Genomic DNA, 27,507 nt, shown 5'->3' with positions numbered 1-27,507 from the left:
ACACACACACAGTGAGGGGATAAAGTATTTGATCCCCTGCTGATTTTGTACGTTTTCCCACTGACAAAAAATGATACGTCTATAATTTTAATGGTAGGTTTATTTGAACAGTGAGAGACAGAATAACAAAAAAAAATCCAGAAAAAAGAATGTCAAAAATGTTATAAATTGATTTGCATTTTAATGAGAGAAATAAGTATTTGACCCCTCTGCAAAAGATGACTTAGTACTTGGTGGCAAAACCCTCGTTGGCAATCACTGAGGTCAGACGTTTCTTGTAGTTGGCTACCAGGTTTGCACACATCTCAGGAGGGATCTTCTCCAAGTCATTAAGGTTGAGGCTGATGTTTGGCAACTCGAACCTTCAGCTCCCTCCACAGATTGTCTATGGGATTAAGGTCTGGAGACTGGCTAGGCCACTCCAGGACCTTAATGTGCTTCTTCTTGACCCACTCCCGTGTTGCCTTGGCCATGTGTTTTGGGTCATTGTCATGCTGGAATACCCATCCACGACCCATTTTCAATGCCCTGGCTGAGGGAAGGAGGTTCCAATTGTTTTCTTGGTGACTATGGTCTCAGCTGCCTTAAGATCATTGATAAGATCCTCCCGCGTAGTTCTGGGCTGATTCCTCACCGTTCTCATGATCATTGCAACTCCACGAGGTGAGATCTAGCATGGAGCCCCAGGCAGAGGGAGATTGACAGTTCTTTTGTGTTTCTTCCATTTGCGTATAATCACATCAACTGTTGTCACCTTCTCACCAAGCTGCTTGGCAATGGTCTTGTAGCCCATTCCAGCCTTGTGTAGGTCTACAAACTTGTCCCTGACATCCTTGGAGAGCTCTTTGGTCTTGGCCATGGTGGAGAGTTTGGAATCTGATTGATTGATTGCGTCTGTGGACAGGTGTCTTTTATACAGGTAACAAACTGAGATTAGGAGCACTCCCTTTAAGAGTGTGCTCCTAATCTCAGCTCGTTACTTGTATAAAAGACACCTGGGAGCCAGAAATCTTTCTGATTGAGAGGGGGTCAAATACTTATTTCCCCTCATTAAAATGCAAATCAAAACATTTTTGACATGCGTTTTTCTTGATTTTTTTTGTTGTTATTCTGTCTCTCACTGTTCAAATAAACCTACCATTAAAATTATAGACTGATCATGTCTTTGTCAGTGGGCAAATGTACAAAATCAGCAGGGGATCAAATAGTTTTTTCCCCTCACTGTGTGTATATATAATGTTGTGTATAGACATTATGGACAGTATATGAATAGAAAAGGTGTGTACAGCAGTAGTTATACACTCACCAGAAAGTTAATTAGGTACACCAATCTACTACCGGGACAGACCCCCCCCCCATTCATTTGCCTCCAGAACAGTCTGAATTCTTCAGGGCGTGGCTTCTACAAGGTGTACAGAAACGTTTGTTGCTCAATTGGTATCAAGGAACCTAATGTGTGCCAGGAAATCATTCCATAAACCAGTACACCACCGCCACCAGCCGGTACCATTGACACCAGCAGGATGGGTCCATGGACTCATGCTGCTTACGCAAAATCCTGACTCTGCCGTCAGCATGACTCAACAGCATTCGTCGGCGCAGGCGATGTTTCTCCACTCCTCAGCTGTCCAGTTTTGGTGATCGCATATCCACTGGAGCCGCTTCTTGTTGTTTTTAGATGAAAAGAGTGGAACCTGGTGTGGTCGTCTGCTGAAATAGCCCATCCGTGACAAGCATCGACGAGTTCTGCGTTCCGATATGCCATTCTGCACACCACTGTGGTACTTCCCTGTTATTGAACTGTTTCTGGCCAACCTGTTAGCTTGCACGATTCTTGCCATTTTCTTCGACCTCTCTCATCAACGAGCTATTTTCGCCCACAGGACTGCCGCTGCCTGGATGTTTTTTGTTTGTCACATCATTCTCGGTAAACCCTATATACACTGTCATGTGTGAAAAGCCTCAGGAGGTTGGCCGTTTCTAAGATGCTGGATTCGGCACGCCTAGCACCGATGATCATACCACACTCAGTCGCTTAGGTCACTCGTTTTGCCCATTCTAACGTTCAATCGAACAGTAACTGAATGCCTCAACGCCTGCTTTATATAGCAAGCCACGTGACACACAGTCTGTAGGAACGATCCATGTGTGTGAATGGGGTACCTAATAAACTTTCCGGTGAGTGTATAGGAAGAGCCTTGACTAGAATACGTTATATACAAATGAAGTTTGTAAAACAGTATATAAACATTATTAATATGACCAATGTTCAATCACTATGTACATAGGACAGCAGTCTCTAAGGTACAAGGTTAAGTACCGGGTGGTAGCCGGCTAGTAACAGTAACAGGGCATTCAATCTGCATTGAAAATAGGCACAAGTTTAAGTTTTTTCCACCTGAGTGTGTCTGACCACAAGTGAGAAACCACTATGATGACCCACCAAATGCATTTGATGGATCCTTTTTGTCTTTTTCCAATGCCTCTTAAGCAGAAAATAATATAAAAAGTAACAAAGTAATCAGATTACGTTACTGAGTTTGGGTCATCAAAAGTTACATTACTGATTACAATTGTGGACTGGTAACTAGTAACTGTAATGGATTCCTTTCAGAAAGTAACCTATCCAACCCTACACACAAACACACTTCAATTCACTTTACGTGAAAAGTTTGCAACTTTCTACCCAAGACTCAGCTCTGGGAGTAGAACCAACAACCGAATGGCAAATAGCCCATACTTTTGACTACAGATATTATTGGACAATTCACAGAGGGTTTTGTATCCTTCTCTGTCAGTTTGTTTTTCTTCCTCTCCCTCATCCCTGGGGACTAGCATGGTTATGTGTGTTGTATTTGTGATCTCCTCACTTCTCATGCATCTCCTGAGAGGGGAAACAAAACACACTGGAGGGTGTATAAGGACTCTGTAAACACACATAAAGCCTTCCTCTCTCTGCCTCTGGTTTGTCACAGACTGTGTCTTCAGGAAGGAGAGTGTGTGGATCTCACTGAAGAGTCTGAACCTGTGCCACACACACCACCCACATACTCCTCTCACAAAGCAGAGTCTCATATATGCCTGGTAACTCTTCCAGATCACCTACACATTTCATCAGCACTCCCTATTAACTCATTACATACTGCTTAACAGCCTTTTGGGGCGATTCCACACCAGCGGGAGTGAAAAATATTTTTGGCAAGTCTCACATATATATTTAATTGGGAGGAAAGCTGTTTGACATGCTTTTTACATTTGTATCACAAACCATTTAAGAAAAATCATGATGAAAGTGGCCATTTTAGGCCCTTTTAGACCTATACATGCCTCCTGTAAGGCCTTGTGGTCTGTACATGACACAGAAACATCTTGGTGTCATTCTAATCCTTATAGGATTAGGACCATGCCCCAGGACTACCTGACATGATGACTCCTTGCTGTCCCCAGTCCACCTGACCGTGCTGCTGCTCCAGTTTCAACTGTTCTGCCTTATTATTATTCGACCATGCGGGGCATTTATGAACATTTGAACATCTGGTTCTGTTATAATCTTCACCCGGCACAGCCAGAAGAGGACTGGCCACCCCAAATAGCCTGGTTCCTCTCTAGGTTTCTTCCTAGGTTTTGGCCTTTCTAGGGAGTTTTTCCCAGCCACCGTGCTTTTACACCTGCATTGCTTGCTGTTTGGGGTTTTAGGCTGGGTTTCTGTACAGCACTTTGAGATATCAGCTGATGTACGAAGGGCTTTATAAATAAATTTGATTTGATTTGAAATTTGATTTGATATAGCAACATTCCCCAACTGGCGGCCCGCTCTCTGTTTTCTGAGCCAAAATGTAATAAAAAAACAAAACTTAATTTATTTATGTGTTTGTTTTTCTATTGTTGCACATAAGAAATCAGCAAATCAGCGCCAAGTGATTTTAATTTGTGGAATTTGTTTGTATACAAAATGTAAGCAAGGTTTGAAATGATGTTTTAGTCAAATATTATAATATACATCAATCAGATGTAGTGATCATTACATTGTAGCCAGATCTAGGTCTGTGGTGTGCCTTTTGCCTCTCGGTAGGCTTGTCATTGTAAAAAATAATAATTATTCTTAATGGACTTTTAAATAAAAAGGTAAATAAAAAAAATAAATGGAGGGGCAACCAGACACTGCACTTGACATTTATAAAATTGCTTATTCCACATACGAATAAGCATGCACCCATTAAAAAGAAAATTACTGTAAAAAATGTTAAATCCCTGTGGATTGACAAGGAATTGAAAAATTGTATGATTTATAGGGATGAGGCAAAAGGAATGGAAAATAAGTCTGGCTGCATAGCCGATTGGCAAACGTACTGTAAATTGAGAAATCATGTGACTAAATTGAATAAAAAGAGGAAGAATCTACTATGAAACAAAGATAGATGATATAAAGAACAATAGTAAAAATCTTTGGGGCACCTTGAATGAAATTCTGGTCAAAAAGACGAACTCGGCTCCATCATTTATCGAATTAAGATTGCTCATTCATCACAAAACCCACTGATATTGCCAAGTACTTTCATGATTTTTTTCAATGGCAAGACTAGCACATTTAGGCATGACATGCCAACAACACATTTTGAACCTACACATCCATGCATAACTGACCAAATTATGAAAGACATTCATTATCATTTAGAATTCTGTAAAGTGAGTGTGGAATAGGTGAAACAATTATTGTTGTCTATCAACAATAACAAGCCACATGGGTCTTACAACTTGGATGGAAAATGACAAAGGATGATAGTGGAAGATATTGCCACTCCTATTTGCCTACAGGAAATCTAAGCCTACAGGAAAGTGTATGCCCTCAGGCCTAGAGGGAAACATAAGCCCTTATGCTACCCAAGAATAGCAAAGCACCCTTTACTGTCTCAAAACAGCCAACCAAATCAGCCTTATACCAACCCTTAGTAAACTTTTGAAAACAAATAGTGTTTGACCAGATACAACGCAATTTCACAGTAAACAAATTAACATCAGATTTTCAAAACGCTTTTAGGGAAGGGCATTCAACATGTACGGCACTTACACAAATGACTGATGATTGGCTGAGAGAACACTGATAATAAAAAGATTGTGGGAGCTGGTTTGTTAGACTTCAGTGCAGCTTTTGACATTATCCTTCATAATCTGCTTCTGGAAAAACGTATGTGTTACGGCTTTACATCCCCTTCTATACCGTGGCTCGAGAGTTACCTGTAACAGAACACAGAGGGTGTTCTTTAATGGAAGCCTCTCTAACATAATCCAGGTAGAGTCAGGCATTCCCCATGGCAGCTGTCTATGCCCCTTACTTTTCAATCTTTACTAATCACCTACCATTGCCTCTGAGTAAAGCTTGTGTGTCTATGTATGTTGATGACTCAACACACTATACACATCAACTACCACAGCAAGTGAAATCACTGCAACACTTAAAGAGCTGAAGTCAGTTTCAGAATAGGTGGCAAGAAATAAGTTGGTCCTAAATATTTCAAAAACTAAAAGCATTGTATTTGGGGTAAATCATTCACTAAACCCTAAACCTCAACTAAATCTTGTGATGAATAATGTGAACATTTAGCAAGTTGAGGAGACTAAACTGTTTGGAGTAACCCTGTCATTATCAAAACAAATTGATGCAACAGTAGCTAAGATGGGAACAGGTCTGTCCATAATAAATAACTGCTTGCTCTTCTTAACAGCGCTATCAACAAGTCAGGTCCTGCCGGCCCTAGTTTTGTCACATCTGGACTACTGTCCATTCATGTGGTCAGGTACCACAAAGAAGGACTTAGGAAAAATGACCCAGAATAGGGCAGCACAGTTGGATCTTAAATCTACACAGAGAGCTAACAATAATATATATACACACATGTCAATCTCTCCTAGCACAAAGTAGAGGAGAGATTGACTTCATCACTACTTGTATTTGTGAGAAGTACTGGCATTTTGAATGCACCGAGCTATTGAATGCGCCGAGCTATCAGTTTAAACTACTAGTACACAGCTCAGACACCCATGCATACCCCACAAGACATGTCTCTTCACAGTCCCAAGTCCAGAACAGACTATGGGAGGTGCACAGGACTGCATAGAGGCATGACTACATGGAACTCATTAAGCAGTAAAACCACATTAAGCAGTAAAATCATGTGTAAAAACCAGATCAAAATACACCTTATGGAACAGCGGGGACTGTGAAGAGAGACACATAACATACGCACTATACACAAACGTACACATGGATTTTGTGTTGTAGATATGTGGTAGAAGAGTAGTAGCCTGAGGGCACACGCTTAATGTGTTGTGAAATCGAATGCAATGTTTTTAATTGTATAGAACTGCCTTAATTTTGCTGGACCACATAAATAGTAGCTGCTGCCTTGGCCCGCGGCTGAATGTAGTTGATGATCCCTGACTTATAGTGTGCTCTAACATAAGGAGTAGGTCTAGATTCTGAAATACACATTCCCATTCATTTATTCAACATAAAAAATATGAGTATCTCAAAACTACCCTTTTTGATTTAGTTCATTCTAAGACATTTTGTTTAGAACAATATACTCTACAACAGACATTCTCAACTTTTTTGGGGCGGCAGGGTAGCCTAGTGGTTAGAGCGTTGAACTAGTAACCGGAAGGTTGCAAGATCAAATCCCCGAGCTGACCAGGTACAAATCTGTCATTCCGCCCCTGAACAGGCAGTTAAACCCACTGTTCCTAGGCCGTCATTGAAAATAAGAATTTGTTCTTAACTGACTTGCCTAGGTAAATAAAGGTTAAAAAAATTAAATTTTAAAAACTGGCGGACCGGGGTCCAGAACTTACTGATGTTGAGAGGTTTAATAGTAGAATATACAAGACTCAATTTCTGCATCCTCTTGTTATGTCATTCACTGACAGATCTTATTTTTAACCTGTCAGAAATGTCCTGTTGATCACTTACTGGCAATGTTAGCTAGATGGGTAAGTTAGGCTAACCAGCTATTTTAAGATTGTAGCCATCATGTCCAGATTACATGCATAGTGGCCTCGACCTCCAGGGGGCCCCCGTTGATATGGTTGAGTCACTCTGGTATCAGAACACACATAATACATGGCAAAATGTGTAGAATTGCAGGAAATTATCTTTAAAACTGCTAAATTGTATCTCCACCCCATGGCAAAATGTAGATAATTGCAGGGAATGAGCTTTAAAATGGCTAAATGTTCTCTATGCCAACAAGAGGGGTGGGAACAGTTTGAACATATTTGGATCTTGAGGCGGGGGTTTGTTACTACACCAGTAAATGGCAATATTCAGCCGGACCTTTGCCATCTAGAAAATGTGACCAGACCTTGTCAAATTGTAGTTGAGTCCCCTGCTCTACAAGTACATCAAATTTCCAGTGGGGTCTCTGCTAATTGTGAAGTTTTGATCCATTTTATGAGCACCACCAACACAGTGAATGGTAAATGGATTTAAAAAGGGACCTCCCTCTGCTGGTGATTTTCTGAATGTGCAATCCTAAAGGAGGGCTGTGATTGGTTAACGACCTATAAATGTACATTTCTATGTCTAAAATGGGTCACATCATTAAAAGTACCAGAGAGAACTCTGGAAATCTAGTGCGTTTGAAGAGTATATTGTTACAAATCAAATAATAAGTTGAATCAAAAAGGGTCATTTTAACATATTCATATTAATGTTAAACAAATGTAGGTGAAAATCAGTATTTTAGAATCTAGACATACTCCATATATTAGAGAACACTATAGGTAGTATAATGACACCAAGATGTTGCCTGTATCATGTATGATTAACAGATCATTATGTCTCACAGGAGACATGTATATGTCTAGAATGGGACTACAATGGCCACTTTCATCATAATTTTCTCGAAAATGGTTTGTGATACAAATGTAAAATAAGCATTTAAAAATCATCCTTCCTCCCAATTCAGTTTCTATGTGAGAATTGCCAGAGCATTCTGAGACACCAAAACGACGTTCTGCTCCTGATAGTATGGAATCACCCTGGTTTCCTGGTCCTCTTTCTTTGGCCCACGGTCTCTTGTGTACGGACATGGCTTTTGATGGGTTATTATTCATATGTGTGTGGTTGCAGGAATATTAAAGATCAACAGGAGATCTTGGTTCCTCACAGGAATATGAATCCATAGTAGATAAAGGTCTTCACGGGAGTATCAATCTACAGCCGATGCACGTTTCTTGCACAAATACTTATGTGAAGCATATACAAATCCTCCCAGGAATATAAATCTAATTCAGATACAGGGCCCAAAATGAATATTAATCAAGAGCAGATAGTGTTTTTTACATGATTATATTGCTAAAGCAAAAGCATATGTCCATGAAAATAGACAGATATGGGACCATACAGAAGAATATGCCACCAGTAGTTCCCTGTCCTATCAGGTAGATAGGTTTTTTTTATGCGATCTCGGTATCTGTGCTATTACAGAGACGGTGCCTTGTGTTGCACGGCAGAGGCTGCAGGCACTGGCTGGTATTTATGGACATTTCTCACTTGCTGATAAGGTGTCAAGCGCCGAGTCCAACAGGTGCAACTGCAATTCCACCTTATCTTCCCTCTCCCCCAGCCGGCAGGCTGGCTTAGCATGTTTAACATGCAACCCGGGTCACCATCCACGCCCGGAGACCCCAAAGAGACAGGGCAAGAAATTGATCTTGGCACCTTGTGACAAACCCCAATGTATCCCCCAATATTTCACTGTGCAACATAATGCATGTATGAAGAAGGTTTGTTAGTACTGCCGACTCTACAGTTCCTGTGTGTGCGATAGTGTTTGCTTGACAGGGTGACCCCGACTGAAACCCCTTGGAGGGAGGGACAAGATTGAGTCTTAGGCTCCCTCTCTAAGGGGGTCAGAGGTTATGAGAGAGACAGGCTCTAAGGTTTCACTGTTGCTGTCGGAAATACTACCGTAGGTAATAATCATGAAAGAGAGAAAATAGAGAAAATTATGAACAGAAAAACTTTGTCTCACCCTACATGTCACTCAAAGAAGTTAGATCTCCCGACTACTCAAAAATGGTGGAGAGAGGAGGGTGACAGAAGAGAAATGTAGGAGCCAGAGATATATAAAGAGAAGGAGAGAGGGTATAGAGATATTATGCAGATAGCTAAAGTTACCTTTAAAGAGCAAATGCTCTGAGTGAATGTTAAAACGGGGATATTCTGCAGGGTTTTATGTCTTTGAACACTGTAATATAGTTGTGTGCTAAAACCTCATCTCAAAAGAAGGTTAGGTCTTTTTTTGGCTCCGGCTTAGTTTTCTCAGTGAAAAGCTGCCGCCAGCCTTCCTAGCACAAACTCTTTATCGGATTGACCAATCTTTATTTCAAACTCAGCGGTCGCCGGCTTGCAACTTCTCTCCTTTCATCCATGCCTTTTGGACAAGTGTGCTTTGGCTGGGCTGTTAAAAGTTATTTAAAAATGGAAATGGCATTTGTGGGTGAAGTCTGACCTTTCTGCCAAATCTCCTGTCTGCAGACGCTCAAACAGTGATGATCGCCTGAACAAACAGACTAGGAACGGCACTTGGCAAACGGGCCACAGGGTGTGTTTGTTGCACGCACGCACGCACGCACACACACACACGCACGCACGCACGCACGCACGCACACACACACACACACACACACACACACACACACACACACACACACACACACACACACGCACGTACACACACACATAATTCCATAGCCAAGGCTAAAACATACCCACTCTCAAACACCTGCTAAACATAGAGAGAGAGACACATCCACTTTACAAAGCCGCATCTGGCATTGAGAAGAAAGGGTGTGGATATCAAAGTGAACAAACTCCAACATAAGTGTTCCTCTCTTGTGTGAGTAAGAGAGAGGAATAAGTGAGGCCGGAGAAGAAAGAGGCAAAGATAGGGAGAGAAACAGTTAGACGTGAGGGGCAATAGTAAAGAGAAGCGAGAGAGAGAGAGAGATAATTTGGTAAAGATCAGACCTAACCCACTCTATCAAAGTAGTCAAATGATCTCAACAGAGAAAAATGTCCTCGTGTGTGCTAACTACAGTTGAAGTCAGAAGTTTACATACACTTAGGTTGGAGTCATTTAAACGTGTTTTTCCACTACTCCACAAAATTCGGTTAGGACATCTACTTTGCGCATGACAAGTAATTTTTCCAACAATTGTTTACAGACAGATTATTTCACTTATACTTCACTGTGTCACAATTCCAGTGGGTCAGAAGTTTACATACACTAAGTTGACTGTGCCTTTAAACAGCTTGGAAAATTCCAGAAAATGATGTCATGGCTGTAGAAGCTTCTGATAGGCTAATTGACATCATTTGACATCATTTGAGTCAATTAGAAGTGTACTTGTGGATGCATTTCAAGGCCTACCTTCAAACTCAGTGCCTCTTTGCTTGGCATCATGGGAAAATCAAAAGAAATGAGCCAAGAGCCCAGAATTTTTTTTTAGACCTCCACAAGTCTGGTTCATCCTTGGGAGCAATTTCCAAATGCCTGAAGGTACCACGTTCATCTGTACAAACAATAGTACACAAGTATAAACACCATGGGACCACGCAGCCGTCATACCGCTCAGGAAGGCTCAGGAAAGAAGGAATCTCCTAGAGATGAACGTACTTTGGTGCGAAAAGTGCAAATCAATCCCAGAGCAACAGCAAAGGACCTTGTGAAGATGCTGGAGGAAACAGGTACAAAAGTATCTATATCCACAGTAAAACTAGTCCTATATTGACATAACCTGAAAGAAAGAAGCCACTGCTCCAAAACCCCCCCCCAAAAAGCCAGACTAAGGTTTGCAACTGTACATAGGGACAAAGATCGTACTTTTTGGAGAAACTTTCCTCTGGTCTGCTGATACAAACATAGAACTATTCGGCCATAATGACCATTGTTATGTTTGGAGGAAAAAGGGGGAAAGCTTGCAAGCCGAAGAACATCATCCCAACCGTGAAGCACGGGTGTGGCAGCATCATGTTGTGGGGGTGCTTTGCTGCAGGAGGGACTGGTGCACTTTACAAAATAGATGGGTGTCATGAGGGAGGAGAATTATGTGAATATATTGAAGCAACATCTCAAGACATCAGTCAGGAAGTTAAAGCTTGGTCGCAAATGGGTCTTCCAAATGGACAATGACCCCAAGCATACTTCCAAAGTTGTGGCAAAATGGCTTAAGGACAACAAAGTCAAGGTATTGGAGTGGCCATCACAAAGCCCTGACCTCAATCCTACAGAACATATTTGTGGGCAGAACTGAAAAAGCATGTGCCAACAAGGAGGCCTTTACAAACCTGACTCAGTTACACCAGCTCTGTCAGGAGGAATGGGCCAAACAAACTTATTGTGGGAAGGCTACCCAAAATATTTGACCCAAGTTAAACAATTTAAAGGCAATGCTACCAAATACTAATTGACTGTATGTAAACTTCTGACCCACTGGGAATGTGATGAAATAAATAAAAGCTTAAATAAATCACTCTCTCTACTATTATGCTGACATTTCACATTCTTAAAAAAAAAAAGTGGTGATCCTAACTGACCTAAGACAGGGAGTTTTTACTAGGGTTAAATGTCAGGAATTGTGAAAAACGGAGTTTAAATGTATTTGGCTAAGGTGTATGTAAACTTCCGACTTCAACTGTATATCGGCCCAATGGAATCCCCATACTTTAACGATGACAGGTTTTCCGTCCTAAAAGGGGAGATCAACAATTTCCAGGCATGTACTAGTCTGTGGTGACCTAAATGCCAGAACTGGACAAGACCCCGACACCCTCAGCACACAGGGGGACAAAACACCTACCTGGAGGTGACAGTATTCCTTAAACTCACATGCCCCCTAGACATAACTACTACAACATAATCAATGAAAACAGCTCACAACTCTTGCAGCTCTGTCATACGCTGAGTATGTATAGTACATAGTCAATGGTAGGCTTGGAGGGGACTCCTATGGTAGGTACACCTGTAGCTCATCTCTTGGCAGTAGTACTGTAGACTACTGACCTCAACCCAGTCTCTTAGAGCATTCACAGTCAGTCCACTGAGACCCCTATCAGATCACAGCAAAATCACACTCTACTTGAACAGAGCAATGCTCAATCACGAGGCATCAAAGCCAAAGGAACAATAATATTAAGAAATGCTATGGATGGAAGGAAAATAGTGTGGAAACCTACCAAAAAGCAATTAGGCAACAACACATTTAATCCCTTCTGGACAATTTCCTGGACAAAAGGTTTAACTGTAATAGTGAAGGTGTAAACTTGGCAGTAGAAAACCTAAACAGAATATTTGACCTCTCAGCTTCCCTATCAAATCTAAAAATGTCAAGCTGACAACCTAAGAAAATTAACAACAATGACAAATGCTTTGATGAAGATTGCAAAAACCAAAAGAAATTGAGAAACCTAATCAACGAAAAACAGAGACCCAGAAAACCCGAGCCTACGACTTCACTATGGTGAATCAATAAACAATATAGAATACAAAGAACAAAGACTATCAGTGGTGGAGGGTTAGTAGCCTTCCCCAGAGCCCCATTACACAGTGACCTGTGTCCTCCTGGGGCAGTGTGTGTGTGCCTGTGACAACAGAGCTCTGATTCCATCTCCCCCTCGCTGCAGCCTGGGAGCAGCCACAATCCATCACTGACAGGCCCCTCACACAGTCTTACCACAACTAGCACCCACACACACACACACACACACACCACAGTCCGACCACAACTCACAATCTTACCACAACTCATACAGTCTCTTGCCAGAACTCAATAGTGCAACTGACTTACATTCACACAAGTTTACCTGCACATGGAAGTGAGTAGCCGACATCTGGGTGGTGGATGAATTGTCGCTCGTTGAGGCGGGTCACACAGTACATGTGGAAGCAGTCTAGACAAATAACATGGCGGTCTGGACACTGGGACACCAACACTGGACTCCTACAGAGTGGACAGACAGAGACATTTCATACAATGAAGAATCATTGACTTGAAACAGACGTAGAGATATATATAAATAAATTCACACACAGTTGAAGTCGGAAGTTTACATGCACATTAGCCAAATACATTTAAACTCAGTTTTTCACAATTCCTGACATTTAATCCTAGTAGAAATGCCCTGTCTTGGGTCAGTTAGATCACCACTTCATTTTAAGAATGTGAAATGTCAGATTAATAGTAGAGAGAATTATTTCTTTCAGCTTTTATTTCTTCCATCACATTCCCAGTGGGTCAGACGTTTATATACATTCAATTAGTATTTGCTAGCATTGTCTTTAAAAATGTTTATCTTGGGTCAAACATTTCATGTAGCCTTCCACAAGCTTCCCACAATAAATTAGGTGCATTTTGGCCCATTCATCCTGACAGAGCTGGTGTAACTGAGTCAGGTTTGTAGGCCTCCTTGTTCGCACATGCCTTTTCAGGTTTTCCCACACATTTTCTATGAGATTGAGGTCAGTGCTTTGTGATGACCACTCCAATACCTTAACTTTGTTGTCCACTTTGCCACAACTTTGGAAGTATGCTTGGGGTCATTGTCTATTTGGAAGAACCATTTGTGACCAAGCTTTAACTTCCTGACTGATGTCTTGAGATGTTACTTCAATACACTTGTAAAGTGCACCAGTCCCTCTTGCAGCAAAGCACCCCCACACCATGATGCTGCCACCCCCGTGCTTCACGGTTGGGGTGATGTTCTTCGGCTTGCAAGCCTCCCCCTTTTTCCTCCAAACATAACGATGGTCATTATGGCCAAACAGTTCTATTTTTGTTTCATTCATTTTTTTATGGCGGTTTTTGAGCAGTGACCTCTTCCTTGCTGAGTGGCCTTTCAGATTATGTCGATATAGGCCATGTTTACTGTGGATATAGATACTTTTGTACCTGTTTCCTCCAGCATCTTCACAAGGTCCTTTGCTGTTGTTCTGGGATTGATTTGCACTTTTCGCACCAAAGTATGTTCTTCTCTAGAAGACAGAACAAGTATCCTTCCTGAGCGGTATGATGGCTGCGTGGTCCCATGGTGTTTTTACTTGCGTACTATTGTTTGTACAGATGAACGTGGTACCTTCAGGCATTTGGAAATTGCTCCCAATTATGAACCAGACTTGTGGAGGTCCACAATTTTTTTCTGGGGTCTTGGCTGATTTCTTTTGATTTCTCGTGATGTCAAGCAAAAAGGCACTGAGTTTGAAGGTAGGCCTTCAAATACATCCACAGGTACACCTTCAATTGACTGAAATTATGTCAATTAGCCCATCAGAAGCTTCTACAGCCATGACATCATTTTCTGGAATTTTCCAAGCTGTTTAAAGGCACAGTCAACTTAGTGTATGTAAACTTCTGACCCACTGGAATTGTGATACAGTGAATTATAAGTGAAATAATCTGTCTGTAAACAATTGTGCACAAATTAGATGTCCTAACCGACTTGCCAAAACTATCATTTGTAAACAAGAAATTTGTGGAGTGGTTGAAAAACGAGTTTTAATGACTGCAACGTAAGTGTATGTAAACTTCCGACTTCAACTGTATGTATATATTAAACTTATTTTTCCTTTCGTACATCATTACAACACTATATAGCCATAATGACATTTGACATGCCTTTATCCCTTTGAAACTTTTGTGAGTGTAATGTTTACTGTTCATTTTTGATTGTTTACTTCACTTTTGTTCATGATCTATTTCACTGGTTTTGGCAATGTAAACATGCGTTTCCCGCGCTGGTAAGTGTTTTGTTCTATCACAGGCCACAGGGGGGATTCATTTAGTGCGGAAGGCAGGGGAAAAGCAGCAGTGCGAGACCGGAGGTCGCAGAGGAGCTCTGATATATCATGGCTGCTACAAAAACAGAGGGGCCAGGGATACTGAGCGAGAGCAACTGTTCACCACTGACACACTAACATCCACGCAGGTGAGTGTGGTCTTCCTCTCTCTACATCCCTCTTCTGTTCCTCACCTGTTCTCCTTGTCCCTCATTCTTGCCCTCTTCTCACAGACGACGTCTCTCCCCAACATCTCCACTTGACTTTATGTATTGCTTCACTCCATTCAATTGCAAATGACATCAATGACCCAATTAACTGACCTGGCTGAGTAACGCCTAAACAAATTAAATAAACTAAGCCAGTCCAACCTCAGCCAGAGAAATCCTTCAGACCTTCGGCCTCTCCAAGGTTGAACTTGCTTGCATACAGCACCTACTGTACATATTATTGTACTCAAGAAGCCTAGCAACCACCCACTCACTCACTCACTCAGCCAAAGCACATCTTGTTACTTCTGAAAGTATGAAAAACAGAGCACAGAGGGTAGTTCTCAGAAGCATACTTTGTTCATGCACATTTCAAAGCACGCATCAATGCAAGCGTCAACTGAAATATTCCCAGGATTGTTGACGTAATATGATGCAACCACGTAACAAACTATGTAATATTTCCAGAAAAAAAATGGTGGCTGGTTTTGAGCTGAAGCGATAGAAAATGAACTCGGACTTCGAGAATGAAAAGTTGACTTAATAAATACATACGGTGTTCATTTTTGGCATGTTTAACTGCCTAGAATATCCATAGACCGCAGGCTAACTGACCAAAAAATTGGTAACTACCGACCTACGAAGAATTCGTAGCCAACATTGGCCAGCTACCTTTCATAACATTAGTTGTAGGTCATTTGTTTACATGTTAAACTAGCTGGCTATCTAGATTAACACGATTCACATATAGCTGGCTGATAATTATGAAGTTGCGTTTGCTTTAACGTAGTTATCTCGTGTCATCTGTATCAGTCAAAGGTAATGCAGTAGCAGGAGAGTGCGCAGTGCGTCTCAAATGTACAATTGCATGCATTCTCCACACGCTCGTCCACCAAAGAACGTTTGCAAGAGAACGTCCTCGGGGGAATGAACTCCGAGCGTGAGAGTGAGGAGCATGGTAGTATGCATATTGAGAAACGCCCCCTGTATTAGTCTCACAGTAGTAACCCTGTGACTGTGGTTTCCTCATTCGTTTGCCCTTTTAAACAAACCAAAGAGCTGATTGTGCTAAGTGGCGGCAGCAAGGCGAGAGGAACGCCGGGAAAAACAAAGCTTCACTCAGGAGGGTAATTGTACGGCCCCACTTCAATCACGCTCGTAGCGGCGAGTCCTTGATTTGAGACGAGGGCGTCTGTGATTGGGCTCCATTGTATCGGATGCGGGCAGCAGGTGACGGACTGGCCCTCCCTTCTTTTGTCCTCTGTGGGTGAGGCAGTGACAGTATGGCCGCCGTCATCACAGGGATGGGGAGGCTGACCTTCATCTGTTATATGCCACGGTGACAGAATCACAGCTTTGTTTGCCTGGAGCCACTGATTGTAGGAGGGAGAGACTGCAGGAGGGAGAGACAGGGCCAGGGGGGTGCATCTGTCTACCTGCCTGCAAGCGCGTGTGTGTGTGTGTGTGTGTGTGTGAGCCTAAGTCGGTCTATTGCTTTCATGTTAAACATGCTACTTATATTAGGCCGATATAGAGGCTGCACAGACAATATTGTACACGTACTTACATGATATCTGTGCAGGCAATGCATGGGACATCCCGCACATTGGGCATGACGAGGTCCAGGGCCACAGACGTGTCATCATCAGAGGTGGGGTGGGCAGCACACTTCAGGTAAAACTCCTATGGAAGGCAGATAAGAGAGAGACACGAGGTACATGTTGTTTGGTGGAGGTGTGGTCATGTTATGAGATTGTAATTCCGTTGTGGTGGCAGTGAGGGGGTTTTGAGGCGGTTGTGGATAGTTCACTGGTCTCACCGCTACTCTGCCAAGGCAACCCTCTGATTGACAGACGCCATGGATACGCTCTGGGAGGAGGACATCGTCCCAACATGACGGGCCCTGGGGGGAGAGAGACTTTTTACTTTAACGGGACTTCCCCATTACACTAAAAACACCCTTTACCCCGCCCCACCCACCACACACAAAAATGTATTGCATGCCACCACAACCTCCACAAACAAACCCATTACACAGTATACAACACAGTACAATACAATACAGCACCACATTACAACTACAGGGGGGCAAAAAAGTATTTAGTCAGCCACCAGTTGTGCAAGTTCTCCCACTTAAAAAGATGAGAGAGGCCTGTAATTTTCATCATAGGTACACTTCAACTACGACAGACAAAATGAGAAACCCCTCCTCTCTAGCCTTAAAGACCCCCCCCCCCCACCACCCACCCCCATAAGCCCCATACCTCCTGAAACATCTCCACACTGTTAATCATTTTATAAAACTCAAATCCAGCCTACGGCCAACTTGGCTTGGCCAAACAAAAACAAAAAGTTAAAACACATTTGGCCCTTTCACTGCTTGAATACCTGAGCCACATCACAAACATCTCCACAGAGAAGACCACCCCCAACCTCACACACAGACAATCCAACAGAGACAGTAGTTGCATTATCCTGGCACAGAAGGAAAAAAACTGTTATTGCACAAAACGGACACCCCGCCCTGACTCCGGGGTCAACCCGAGCCAACCAGCTATTCAATGGAGGTCCCCTGACCAGACTTCTCTTTCACTGTTAGCCTAGGCAACGGTTAGCCAAAAGCTACCGGGATAGCACCCTGGAAACAACTGCATTTTTTTTCTCCCAAATCCGAATAAAAATATAGATTTTGAACGCCTATGCCCACCTGCTGTGCATACTCTTGGGTGGGGGGGGTTCCACCCTCAACCCCCTGGCAGCCGTAGGTCAGCTATCCTGCTGCCATTAAACGTCCCTGCAGGGTGACTGAACGAATAGACCTTAAAGGGATCTGTGGGTTGTGGAAAATGGGCTCCTCCCATGGTCCAGGCGCCACACCCCCCTCGTGTGGGCCTTAGCAGCTGCCAGGCCCTCAGCACTGCAGAGTAAAAGTCAGAAACCCCTGTTGTGTTCAGCCGCTCTGGCCTCATGAGGACGAGCTGCCGGTCCAGCCCTCCTCAACAGAGCACACGCTGGTTCAGACATTGATTGCTTGGTGCATCCTTATTGTTTTGGGAGGATTCCCCCCACCACCCCACCCATCCTCCTATGTTCTGCCTGCACGCCACTCATTAGCATAAGCATTTAAACATTCTGACAGCGGCCTTAATAAGCCTCTGAAAAGGTTAAGAAAATCATTACTCCCTGTTGGGTGGGAGGAAGCAGGGGTAGAGGGAGGGGACCCTGTGTGCCTTGGTGGTGGGGCATGAGATTACACACACACGCACACACCTACTCAGAGAGAGCCAGGAAAGGTCACACAGACCCCTGATGTGTCTACACACACAAACACCCTTGAATATAAATGATTAATGATTCATTTAGAAACCCACCCGTATTCCTCTTCCTCTACTTTCGGCGGGGAAGCGGTTTCAACGTCTCCGTTTCGCAAAGTTTTAATTTGATTATTGTCTAACTTACAGGGTTTATCTCTGCGCCAGCTGTGCTCATCTCACAGCATTGACCGAGGTATGCGATCGGTGGGCAGAAGAGGGACCCCACTCGATTGGCTAAACTGATTGGCCAGTTGAGGACACCTGTGCTCACCTCAGTTGATCTATTACAGTCCCTGTATCAATAGAGCACACTGAACAAGCACAAAAACAACACACACACACACAGCCTTTTTCTAAAAGCATCGGGCACACACACTGAGAGCAGCATGCTAATTAACACCTACTCTGATACCAGGCTCAGGGACCTACTGTGAGCCTCATTTCCTGTCTCCTACACTCTCACCTAGGTGACTGAGAGGCCCCCCGGCTATACACACAAACCTATGTGACTGACAGGTCGGTCTCAGGAGCAATCAGTTTCTCCTAGATGTATGGGGTCAGGGAGGGTTGGGTGCAATGGAGTCTGTGAGGCTGTGGTTGTGAGAGATAGCAGTGTGAGTGGCAGTTTCAGCTGGGCTGTGGTCAGGTATGGAGAGGACAGTGGTCAGAGGGGACAGAGTGTAACTCCGGATGTTTGTCTGGGTTGTCTGGGTATGATTGTCTGGGTATGAGAAGGGAAAGGCGATTTGAAGGGACTGACTGGGGACCTATCCAAGCTTGAGGTACTGTAGGTAATCACCAGCCCTGGCAGGAAACTGGCACGGAGAGTGGACAATGTTGCCATAACAAACAGTGGACAAACAGATGTCACTCAGTCGTAGTCTAAAGAATGGCAGGATCCTTTTTTGTGGGAGTCCTGCCCATTCACACGCACACACACACACACACACAGAGAGAGAAGTCCCATAAGGACCTGAGGTAAATACGGCCGCAGGCTGAACAGACAGGCAGAGGAAGAGTCTACTGTCACTGTGGAGATGTGACAGATTTCCTCCGTTTGAGAAAATAACAATAACAGTGTTATGCAATAACAAAGGAGGGGATAGATGGAGGGTAATGTGGGATTATTGTTCGCCGTGGATCTACCGGTCTAAGCTCGAAGCCATTGTGCGTAGATAAATACGCATTTTACTCAGTTGAGCAACAGAAAGGAGTCACGGCGTCAAACAAAATGTGACTTTGTTGTCCTCTGAGAAACAGCGCATCTTAAACGCAGTACTTCTGTCAGTGAGAGTTGCTCCGTGGAAGTGGCTCTTGGCTACAGTATTGTAGTCTTCCATTCTTGCTTGACATACCCGGCTCAAGGTGAGGGTTCCCTGCTTGCAGGCTCGGCAGCGCACGCGTAGCTTCCCCGGCTGGATGGCCCGGCACACACTCTTGCAGTACACATAGAAGCTGCTGTGAGGTCTGGGCTCTGTATGGGAACACAACCACACATTCTGTCAGAGGAGAAACAGTAGCAGATTGTAGCAAGGCTGAAATGAAGCCAGTGGACTCAGCAAATGGTGACATAGGACATTTAATGGTAGAACATATGAGTTGTAAGTGTACTATGCCCTATATTGTGCAGTAGAAAAACATCCATTGTATTTCATGGTCCTCTTTAGTTTGAATAGATGGACACTAAGACTTTCGCATTATGCGAGGACGATGACACAAGGACAAGGGACATCTCCAGTCTGTAGTCTGTCTGGCTGCAGCCCAGAACACAGACACACTGATCCAATTAGCGGAGAGAAGCAACCAGACGTCTTCTTGGCAGATGATTTATTAAAGAGAGGAGGACGTGTCCTGCATGCCTCATTTAAAGTCACCACACCATACAGGCATCCATTCATACACACACACACAGCGAGAGGGACCAGGAAGAAACAGCATTCTCATTAGAGCTAAAAGCATGGGGGCGCTGGAGTGGGCCGCGATTCCCAATAAAAATGGGGCGGAGTGGCTTTAAGCCTTCGCATGTCTAATTTATGTTTCCTGGGAGAGAGGTCTCCATTATGGTAATGACTTTACAGGAGGATGGAGGGAGAGCCTACTGATCAGAGGGGGCAGATAAAGGAGACGTTATGGTGGGTTGGGTTGAGAGACAGAAGGAGGCGAGTGTTGGAAGGTAGGCAGACGGAGGCGAGTGTTGGAGGGTAGGCAGACGGAGGCGAGTGTTGGAGGGTAGGCAGACGGAGGGTAGGCAGAAGGAGGTGAGTGTTGGAGGGTAGGCAGAAGGAGGTGAGTGTTGGAGGGTAGGCAGAAGGAGGTGAGTGTTGGAGGGAAGGCAGAAGGAGGTGAGTGTTGCAGGGAAGGCAGAAGGAGGTGAGTGTTGCAGGGTAGGCAGAAGGAGGTGAGTGTTGCAGGGTAGGCAGAAGGAGGTGAGTGTTGCAGGGTAGGCAGAAGGAGGTGAGTGTTGCAGGGTAGGCAGACGGAGGCGAGTGTTTGGAGGGTAGGCAGACTGAGGCAAGTGTTTGGAGGGTAGGCGGACTGAGGCGAGTGTTTGGAGGGTAGGCAGACTGAGGCGAGTGTTTGGAGGGTAGGCAGACGGAGGCGAGTGTTTGGAGGGTAGGCAGACGGAGGCGAGTGTTGGAGGGTAGGCAGACGGAGGCGAGTGTTGGAGGGTAGGCAGATGGAGGGTAGGCAGAAGGAGGTGAGTGTTGGAGGGTAGGCAGAAGGAGGTGAGTGTTGGAGGGAAGGCAGAAGGAGGTGAGTGTTGCAGGGAAGGCAGAAGGAGGTGAGTGTTGCAGGGTAGGCAGAAGGAGGTGAGTGTTGCAGGGTAGGCAGAAGAAGGTAGGTGTTGGAGGGTAGGCAGACGGAGGCGAGTGTTGGAGGGTAGGCAGACGGAGGCGAGTGTTGGAGGGTAGGCAGACGGAGGCGAGTGTTGGAGGGTAGGCAGACGGAGGCGAGTGTTGGAGGGTAGGGAGACGGAGGCGAGTGTTGGAGGGTAGGCAGACGGAGGCGAGTGTTGGAGGGTAGGCAGACGGAGGCGAGTGTTGGAGGGTAGGCAGACGGAGGCGAGTGTTGGAGGGTAGGCAGACGGAGGCGAGTGTTGGAGGGTAGGCAGACGGAGGCGAGTGTTGGAGGGTAGGCAGACGGAGGCGAGTGTTGGAGGGTAGGCAGACGGAGGCGAGTGTTGGAGGGTAGGCAGACGGAGGCGAGTGTTGGAGGGTAGGCAGACGGAGGCGAGTGTTGGAGGGTAGGCAGACGGAGGCGAGTGTTGGAGGGTAGGCAGACGGAGGCGAGTGTTGGAGGGTAGGCAGACGGAGGCGAGTGTTGGAGGGTAGGCAGACGGAGGCGAGTGTTGGAGGGTAGGCAGACGGAGGCGAGTGTTGGAGGGTAGGCAGACGGAGGCGAGTGTTGGAGGGTAGGCAGACGGAGGCGAGTGTTGGAGGGTAGGCAGACGGAGGCGAGTGTTGGAGGGTAGGCAGACGGAGGCGAGTGTTGGAGGGTAGGCAGACGGAGGCGAGTGTTGGAGGGTAGGCAGACGGAGGCGAGTGTTGGAGGGTAGGCAGACGGAGGCGAGTGTTGGAGGGTAGGCAGACGGAGGCGAGTGTTGGAGGGCAGGCAGACGGAGGCGAGTGTTGGAGGGCAGGCAGAAGGAGGCGAGTGTTGGAGGGTAGGCAGAAGGAGGCGAGTGTTGGAGGGTAGGCAGACGGAGGCGAGTGTTGGAGGGTAGGCAGATGGAGGGTAGGCAGAAGGAGACGAGTGTTGGAGGGTAGGCAGAAGGAGGCGAGTGTTGGAGGGTAGGCAGACGGAGGCGAATGTTGGAGGGTAGTAAGAAGACAGCTTTAAAAAGGTTTGCCTTTGAGCCGGGATACAGAGGTCAAAGCCAATACCTGTATATATTTCCATTTCCCACAGATGTCTGGAGACCGACTGCTGAATCCCAATCAACCGTTTAGAAGGCTGCATTCAGGGAGCGGTTGTACTGTTTAAATGGGGCACGAATGTCAAGGCCACAGAGTCACTTCTGAGCTCCCTGCGTGTTCATGCAGACCCAAATAGGACTTGTGTCATTTTGGCACCTTGGCTTGTCTGTGTCATTTTCTATGCTTTTAGAGTTTATGGAACACCAAACAGCCAAGATACACATACACCGAGTGTACAAAACATTAGGAACACCTGCCCTTTACATGACAGTGACCAGGTGAATCCAGGTGAAACCTATGGTTCCTTATTGATGTCACTTGTTAATTCCACTTCAAATCAGTGTCAACGAAGGGGAGGAGACGGGTTAAAGAAGGATTTTTAAGCCTTCAAACAATTGAGACGTGGATTGTGTATGTGGCGCCATTCAGAGGGTGAATGAGGGCAAGACATAAAGACTCAGTGTATTGTCACATGCGAACACACACCTGTGTGTTCAGGCTCTTCCCTGGCTCTCTGCTCGTCATCAGTTTCCAGTATGACAGCCAGGCCGGTGGAGGTAGTGGGCAGGCGGGAGGCGGTGAGGTCCAGGCGGGTGAGGCTGTCCACCCCTCGACCCAGACGGTGCTGCAGGGCCAGGTCAGAGCACCGGCCCGACCCCGGGGGAGGCAGCACCACGTGCACGGTACTCTGCTCTGGGAGGTCACAGCCCTGTAGGTCAGGTAAATAGAGAGAGAGAGAGAGAGACAGAGAAAGACAGTTATTTAAACCTCGGTTTAGCACATGTAGATCGTCTGTCTATGTACAGTTGTCACATTGTAGTACACAAACCTGTTGTCAGATGGACTGTAAACCAGCCATAAAATGAAATCACATACCACTGCAGTAAATTAGATCAAAACACATCAAAAATGCCTAAAGATATGGATCATACAACTACGGGTCTTTTTTAATTTTTATTACCTAATCTGTTTAGGTACATCTCCGTTTTATCATTTCCAATACAGCTGCTGTACCATTTCAGGGCAACACGTTTTCAATCTACCCCAAAATTCACAATTAAAAAGTGTTTTTCAACATGTCACTGAAATTATATGCAAATCCATCAGCCATATTAGATCTAAACCCCTCCATTGATGCAGAAGTAGGCTAAACAAACAGGGTCTGGCGTTAATCACTGACGATAGCTTACTCTCCTGGAAAGCTTTCAAGTTTCATTTTTGAAGTTTGTCTCCCTGAAGTTTCTTTGTAGCTCCCAGTGTGGGAGAAAATACAAAATAAAATGTTTTTAAAAAACTCTCCCCTGTCAAAAACCATAGTTGGGAAAACAACAACAGGAAATGTTTGTTTTAAAAACACCAGCATTTCACTGGAGGAGAACTAGTGAGCTAACAACTAAGCATAATCAAATCTCACATGTAACTCAGGTGTTTGGGTGCGAAAGAAAATATGAAAAGAGAAACAGTTCTGAAAGGTGTGCTTGTGTCACCAGCTGTCAAAGCTTTATCTTAAAGTGTTACTTTTCTTATAATGGTAGCAGCCATTCCAAATCAGCCCCAGCCTAGTGATTACACCTGCAGCAGTACACTAGATCTGCAAAGACTGGAAAGGATCCAAGTAGATATTTTATAATTCGGCAGGAAATGAATACATTGGCATTTGTTTCATGGAGTTCATTTTCTGAGAACGGAGTAAAAATGTGTGATGCAAATAAGCTGCGGCAGGTAGCGCAAACAGGTCCTAGTTAAAGCAAAGAGTTTATTAGAGAGAGAGAGAGATGCAATAGCGAGAGAGAGGTCCTCATTTGTGAACTAATCCATAGAAGGGAGATAATTTCACCCCGAGAAGCCTGGCGTGCCAAATGACTGGCAAAATATACAAACAAAATGTGTTTGATCTGGTTAATTTTCTCGGGCTCAACAGCGTGGATTTTTTTTTTTTTTAATGAAGAACCTGTGGCTGAAAGTTCTACTATGCGAGACAGCTAGCACAGCTCAGACGGTACGATGGATCTGGAGCTAGCAGCTTTAGCTATACAGCCAGACTGAGGAAAAATAACTAGGTCGTTCCACCAATTCAGTGCCTTCACCTAATTGAAACATTCTGTCACAAAGAGCACATGTTAACTTAATTTTTTAAAACGTGTTGTTTTCCCCATCTCAAAAATACTACAGTAAGTTGCCAAATAAAGTAACATGGTTGACTGTAACAGGTTTGACGATTTCATCTTAAATCAGCCGTGAATCCCCTTGTGACAGGGGAAATGGAAGCTTGTTGTGTGCAACAGGGCGGGGCAGTTACATAAAAGCTTCACCTTAAAATGATTCACTAAATCACATTAAATAAATATTTATAATCAGAAATTACTTTTTCAAAGCAACAAACTAACTAAGGACTTTACAATGGTGGTGAAAACTTGGAGACATTTTGGGGTTAAGTGGGTTAAAATTATCCTAGAAGTCATGAGAGGGTGCATGGAGGGACATGTCAAAATGCTGAATTTTGGCACTTGAGCAAGTCTTTACTAGTATAGTAAATATAATCTATTGAATTCGCCAGGTCTATATTAAAAAGGGCATTTCATTAAATATAACATGTTTTTCAAATGTAATATTGGTGCACAATTTCTACTTAAAATATCAAAGGGACGCAAGTGCCAACCATTTCCTGGAATGACAACTATAATTAGTTAAATAGAGACCAATATATTTAAGATTGATATTCCCATTGGTCTCTATTCAAACCCAAATTCAACTGTATGGAAGAGTTGATTCCTTAGCTACTGCAAAGCACTTTGTGCAAATTCCTTGAATTAAATCGGATTGATTTGTTGATAGCCCCTCCACAGCTCTGCCACATCAGCTTTACGTTACTGCCGTTTGGGACCGTTTGATGCATTACTTTACTGCGGTCTAGAACCCCTGATTGTAACCCGGGAGGTGAGTAAAGATAACGACAGCGTGGCTACTTTCATGTTCCTTCAAAGTCAAATGTCTGGTTTTATCAACATTTGGCAACAGTAGTTGACAGACCTGATATCAAATAACTTCCGGTTACACACACACACACACACACACACACACACACACACACACACGCGCCTCAAGCCTAAATCTACCTTGGCTTGTCTGTTGAGATTTTTTTTTTATATATAATGTAAAAGGCAGGTACAAACGTGGAGCTAAATAAGACACAATTGACTGACATTGAAAACTAAATATCCTTTCCAATAACCGCAACACACAACAAATTTAGCATCGTCAGCGTAAGTACATCTGTGCTCCCCACAGGTGTTTAAAGAAGGTCTCCTAGCGGCTGATTCCTCTCCCAGACACTAATTGGAGGCATCAGAGGCCCAGGGAGCATGAGTGTATTCATGTTGCATGCTTGTGACCTTTCCACACTCATCCTCTGCTCATAGGAGGGCCAGACCAACAAGTCTGTAACCACTATTTTAATGGACAATCTGCAAAGGACCTGTGAATTGCCCCATGACTCATGAAGGTGGTTTCGACAACATCATCAATAATTGCATTATAGATCAAGTCATTTTGGGAAAAACGTCTGCTGTAATATGCTTTTTCTGCACAGCAACATCGGCCCATTGGGAATTAATAAAGTTCATTGAAGTGAGGTGAATTGAACTAAACTGACTGTTTCCCCTGGATAGAGGTAGGAGTCACTTGAGCAATGTCGCACAATATCAAACAAGTAACACTAAACCATTCAAGGCCGCAAAGTGAAAGATACAGGAGTCTTTAGTGGCTCAGTCCCTAGCATGCAGACAAATATTTGTGAAAGGCTGAGCAAAGCACCTGAAATCCTGTGAAGACTGTGAATAATGTGGGCTGAGACTACCAACTCCCTGTGCAGCTCATTCTCTACAGTGAAAAAGCTCAGCGCCACTCTGCAAAAAGAAACCGTGTCTGCGCCGATTGTTTCACTGCAATTAGCAGGATAGAGCTCCTTGTCTTATTATATGGTTGAACAAAGTGGCAACTCAAGGACAAGGAGATTGGATGACGGAATCAACTTGTCTTGTATGAGGTGGGGACTCACTCCTTAGAGTACCTGTACATCAGACATCAGACATGCAACAGCGCCTCTTCAACCTCAGGAGGCTGAAGATATTTGGCTTGTCACCAAAAACACTCACAAACTTTTACAGATGCACATTCAACTGAACTGCCTGTTCACCCCACTATCATCCAGAAGGCGAGGTCAGTACAGGTGCATCAAAGCTGGGACCGAGAAACTGAAAAACAGCTTCTATCTCAAGGACATCAGACTGTTAAACAGCCATCACTAACATTGTGTGGCTGCTGCCAACATACTAACTCAAATCTCTAGTCACTTTAATAAGTAAAAATTGGATGTAATAAATGTACCACTTGTCACTTTAAACAATGCCACTTTACATAATGTTTACATACATATGAGATGAGTAATGTAGGGTATATACTGTACTCTATACCATCTACTGCATCTTACCTATGCCGTTCGGCCATCGCTCATCCATATATTTATATGTACATATTCTTATTCATTCCTTTACACTTGTGTGTATAAGGTAGTTGTTGTGAAATTGTTAGATTACTTGTTAGATATTACTGCACGGTCGGAACTAGAAGCACAAGCATTTCGCTACTCTCGCATTAACATCTGCTAACCATGTGTATGTGACCAATAAAATGTGATTTGAGACCACACCTAGCAGGCCTAATGATTAAGATAAATCTGACATGTTGTAATTTAGGCCGTGTCATTTATGAGTAAAAGGAAGGGATGGAGCAGGAGGGATAACAAAGAAAAAGAGAGGGGGAGGAAGGGCGACGTGGAAGGGAGAATAAGAGAGGAACTTGTAGGCTACTGGAAGGGAGCGCGAGAGAGCGAGAGGAGTAGAAGGAAGTGAGAGAGATGGCACTCCCTCGGGGATGAGAAAGCTAATAGAGCACATAACAGTGAACGCTCCTCTCGTCACTACAAAATGTCAGAGGCACACATCTCAGACTGTGGCAGTTAAACACCAGTGACTAGCGACTTGTCTGAGCCTAGAGGCCTGGCACTGTGAAAGGCTGGTCATGGCTCACATCAACACCATCATCCTGGAAACCCTAGACCCACTCCAATTCGCATACCGCCCCAACAAATCCACAGATGACGCAATCTCAATCGCACTCCACACTACCATTTCCCACTTGGACAAAAGGAACACACACCTATGTGAGAATGCCG

General features: G+C 44.2%; 1 protein-coding gene across 2 annotated transcripts in view; it reads right to left on the bottom strand.

Annotated features, from left to right (window-relative positions):
* prkn (parkin RBR E3 ubiquitin protein ligase) overlaps positions 1 to 27,507 on the bottom strand; it is a 94,948-nt gene that overhangs the window by 51,726 nt on the left and 15,715 nt on the right. For both annotated transcript variants that reach the window (XR_003864474.2, XM_029669701.2), the window contains exons 3-7: positions 22,761 to 22,983; positions 19,713 to 19,831; positions 16,863 to 16,946; positions 16,611 to 16,726; positions 12,866 to 13,002 (exon numbers count right to left, since the gene is read on the bottom strand). Coding sequence is in view for 1 of the 2 variants with exons in the window: in XM_029669701.2 (XP_029525561.1) it covers positions 12,866 to 13,002; positions 16,611 to 16,726; positions 16,863 to 16,946; positions 19,713 to 19,831; positions 22,761 to 22,983 (679 nt within the window). In the remaining variant the exon portion in view is untranslated. The remainder of the gene's footprint in view (positions 1 to 12,865; positions 13,003 to 16,610; positions 16,727 to 16,862; positions 16,947 to 19,712; positions 19,832 to 22,760; positions 22,984 to 27,507) is intronic.

This window comes from Oncorhynchus nerka, linkage group LG10 (genome assembly GCF_034236695.1).
Source record: "Oncorhynchus nerka isolate Pitt River linkage group LG10, Oner_Uvic_2.0, whole genome shotgun sequence".
Classification (NCBI taxonomy): domain Eukaryota; kingdom Metazoa; phylum Chordata; class Actinopteri; order Salmoniformes; family Salmonidae; genus Oncorhynchus; species Oncorhynchus nerka.
The sequence above is the reverse complement of the archived record's forward strand: the minus strand, read 5'-3'. Positions and strand labels throughout refer to the sequence as shown.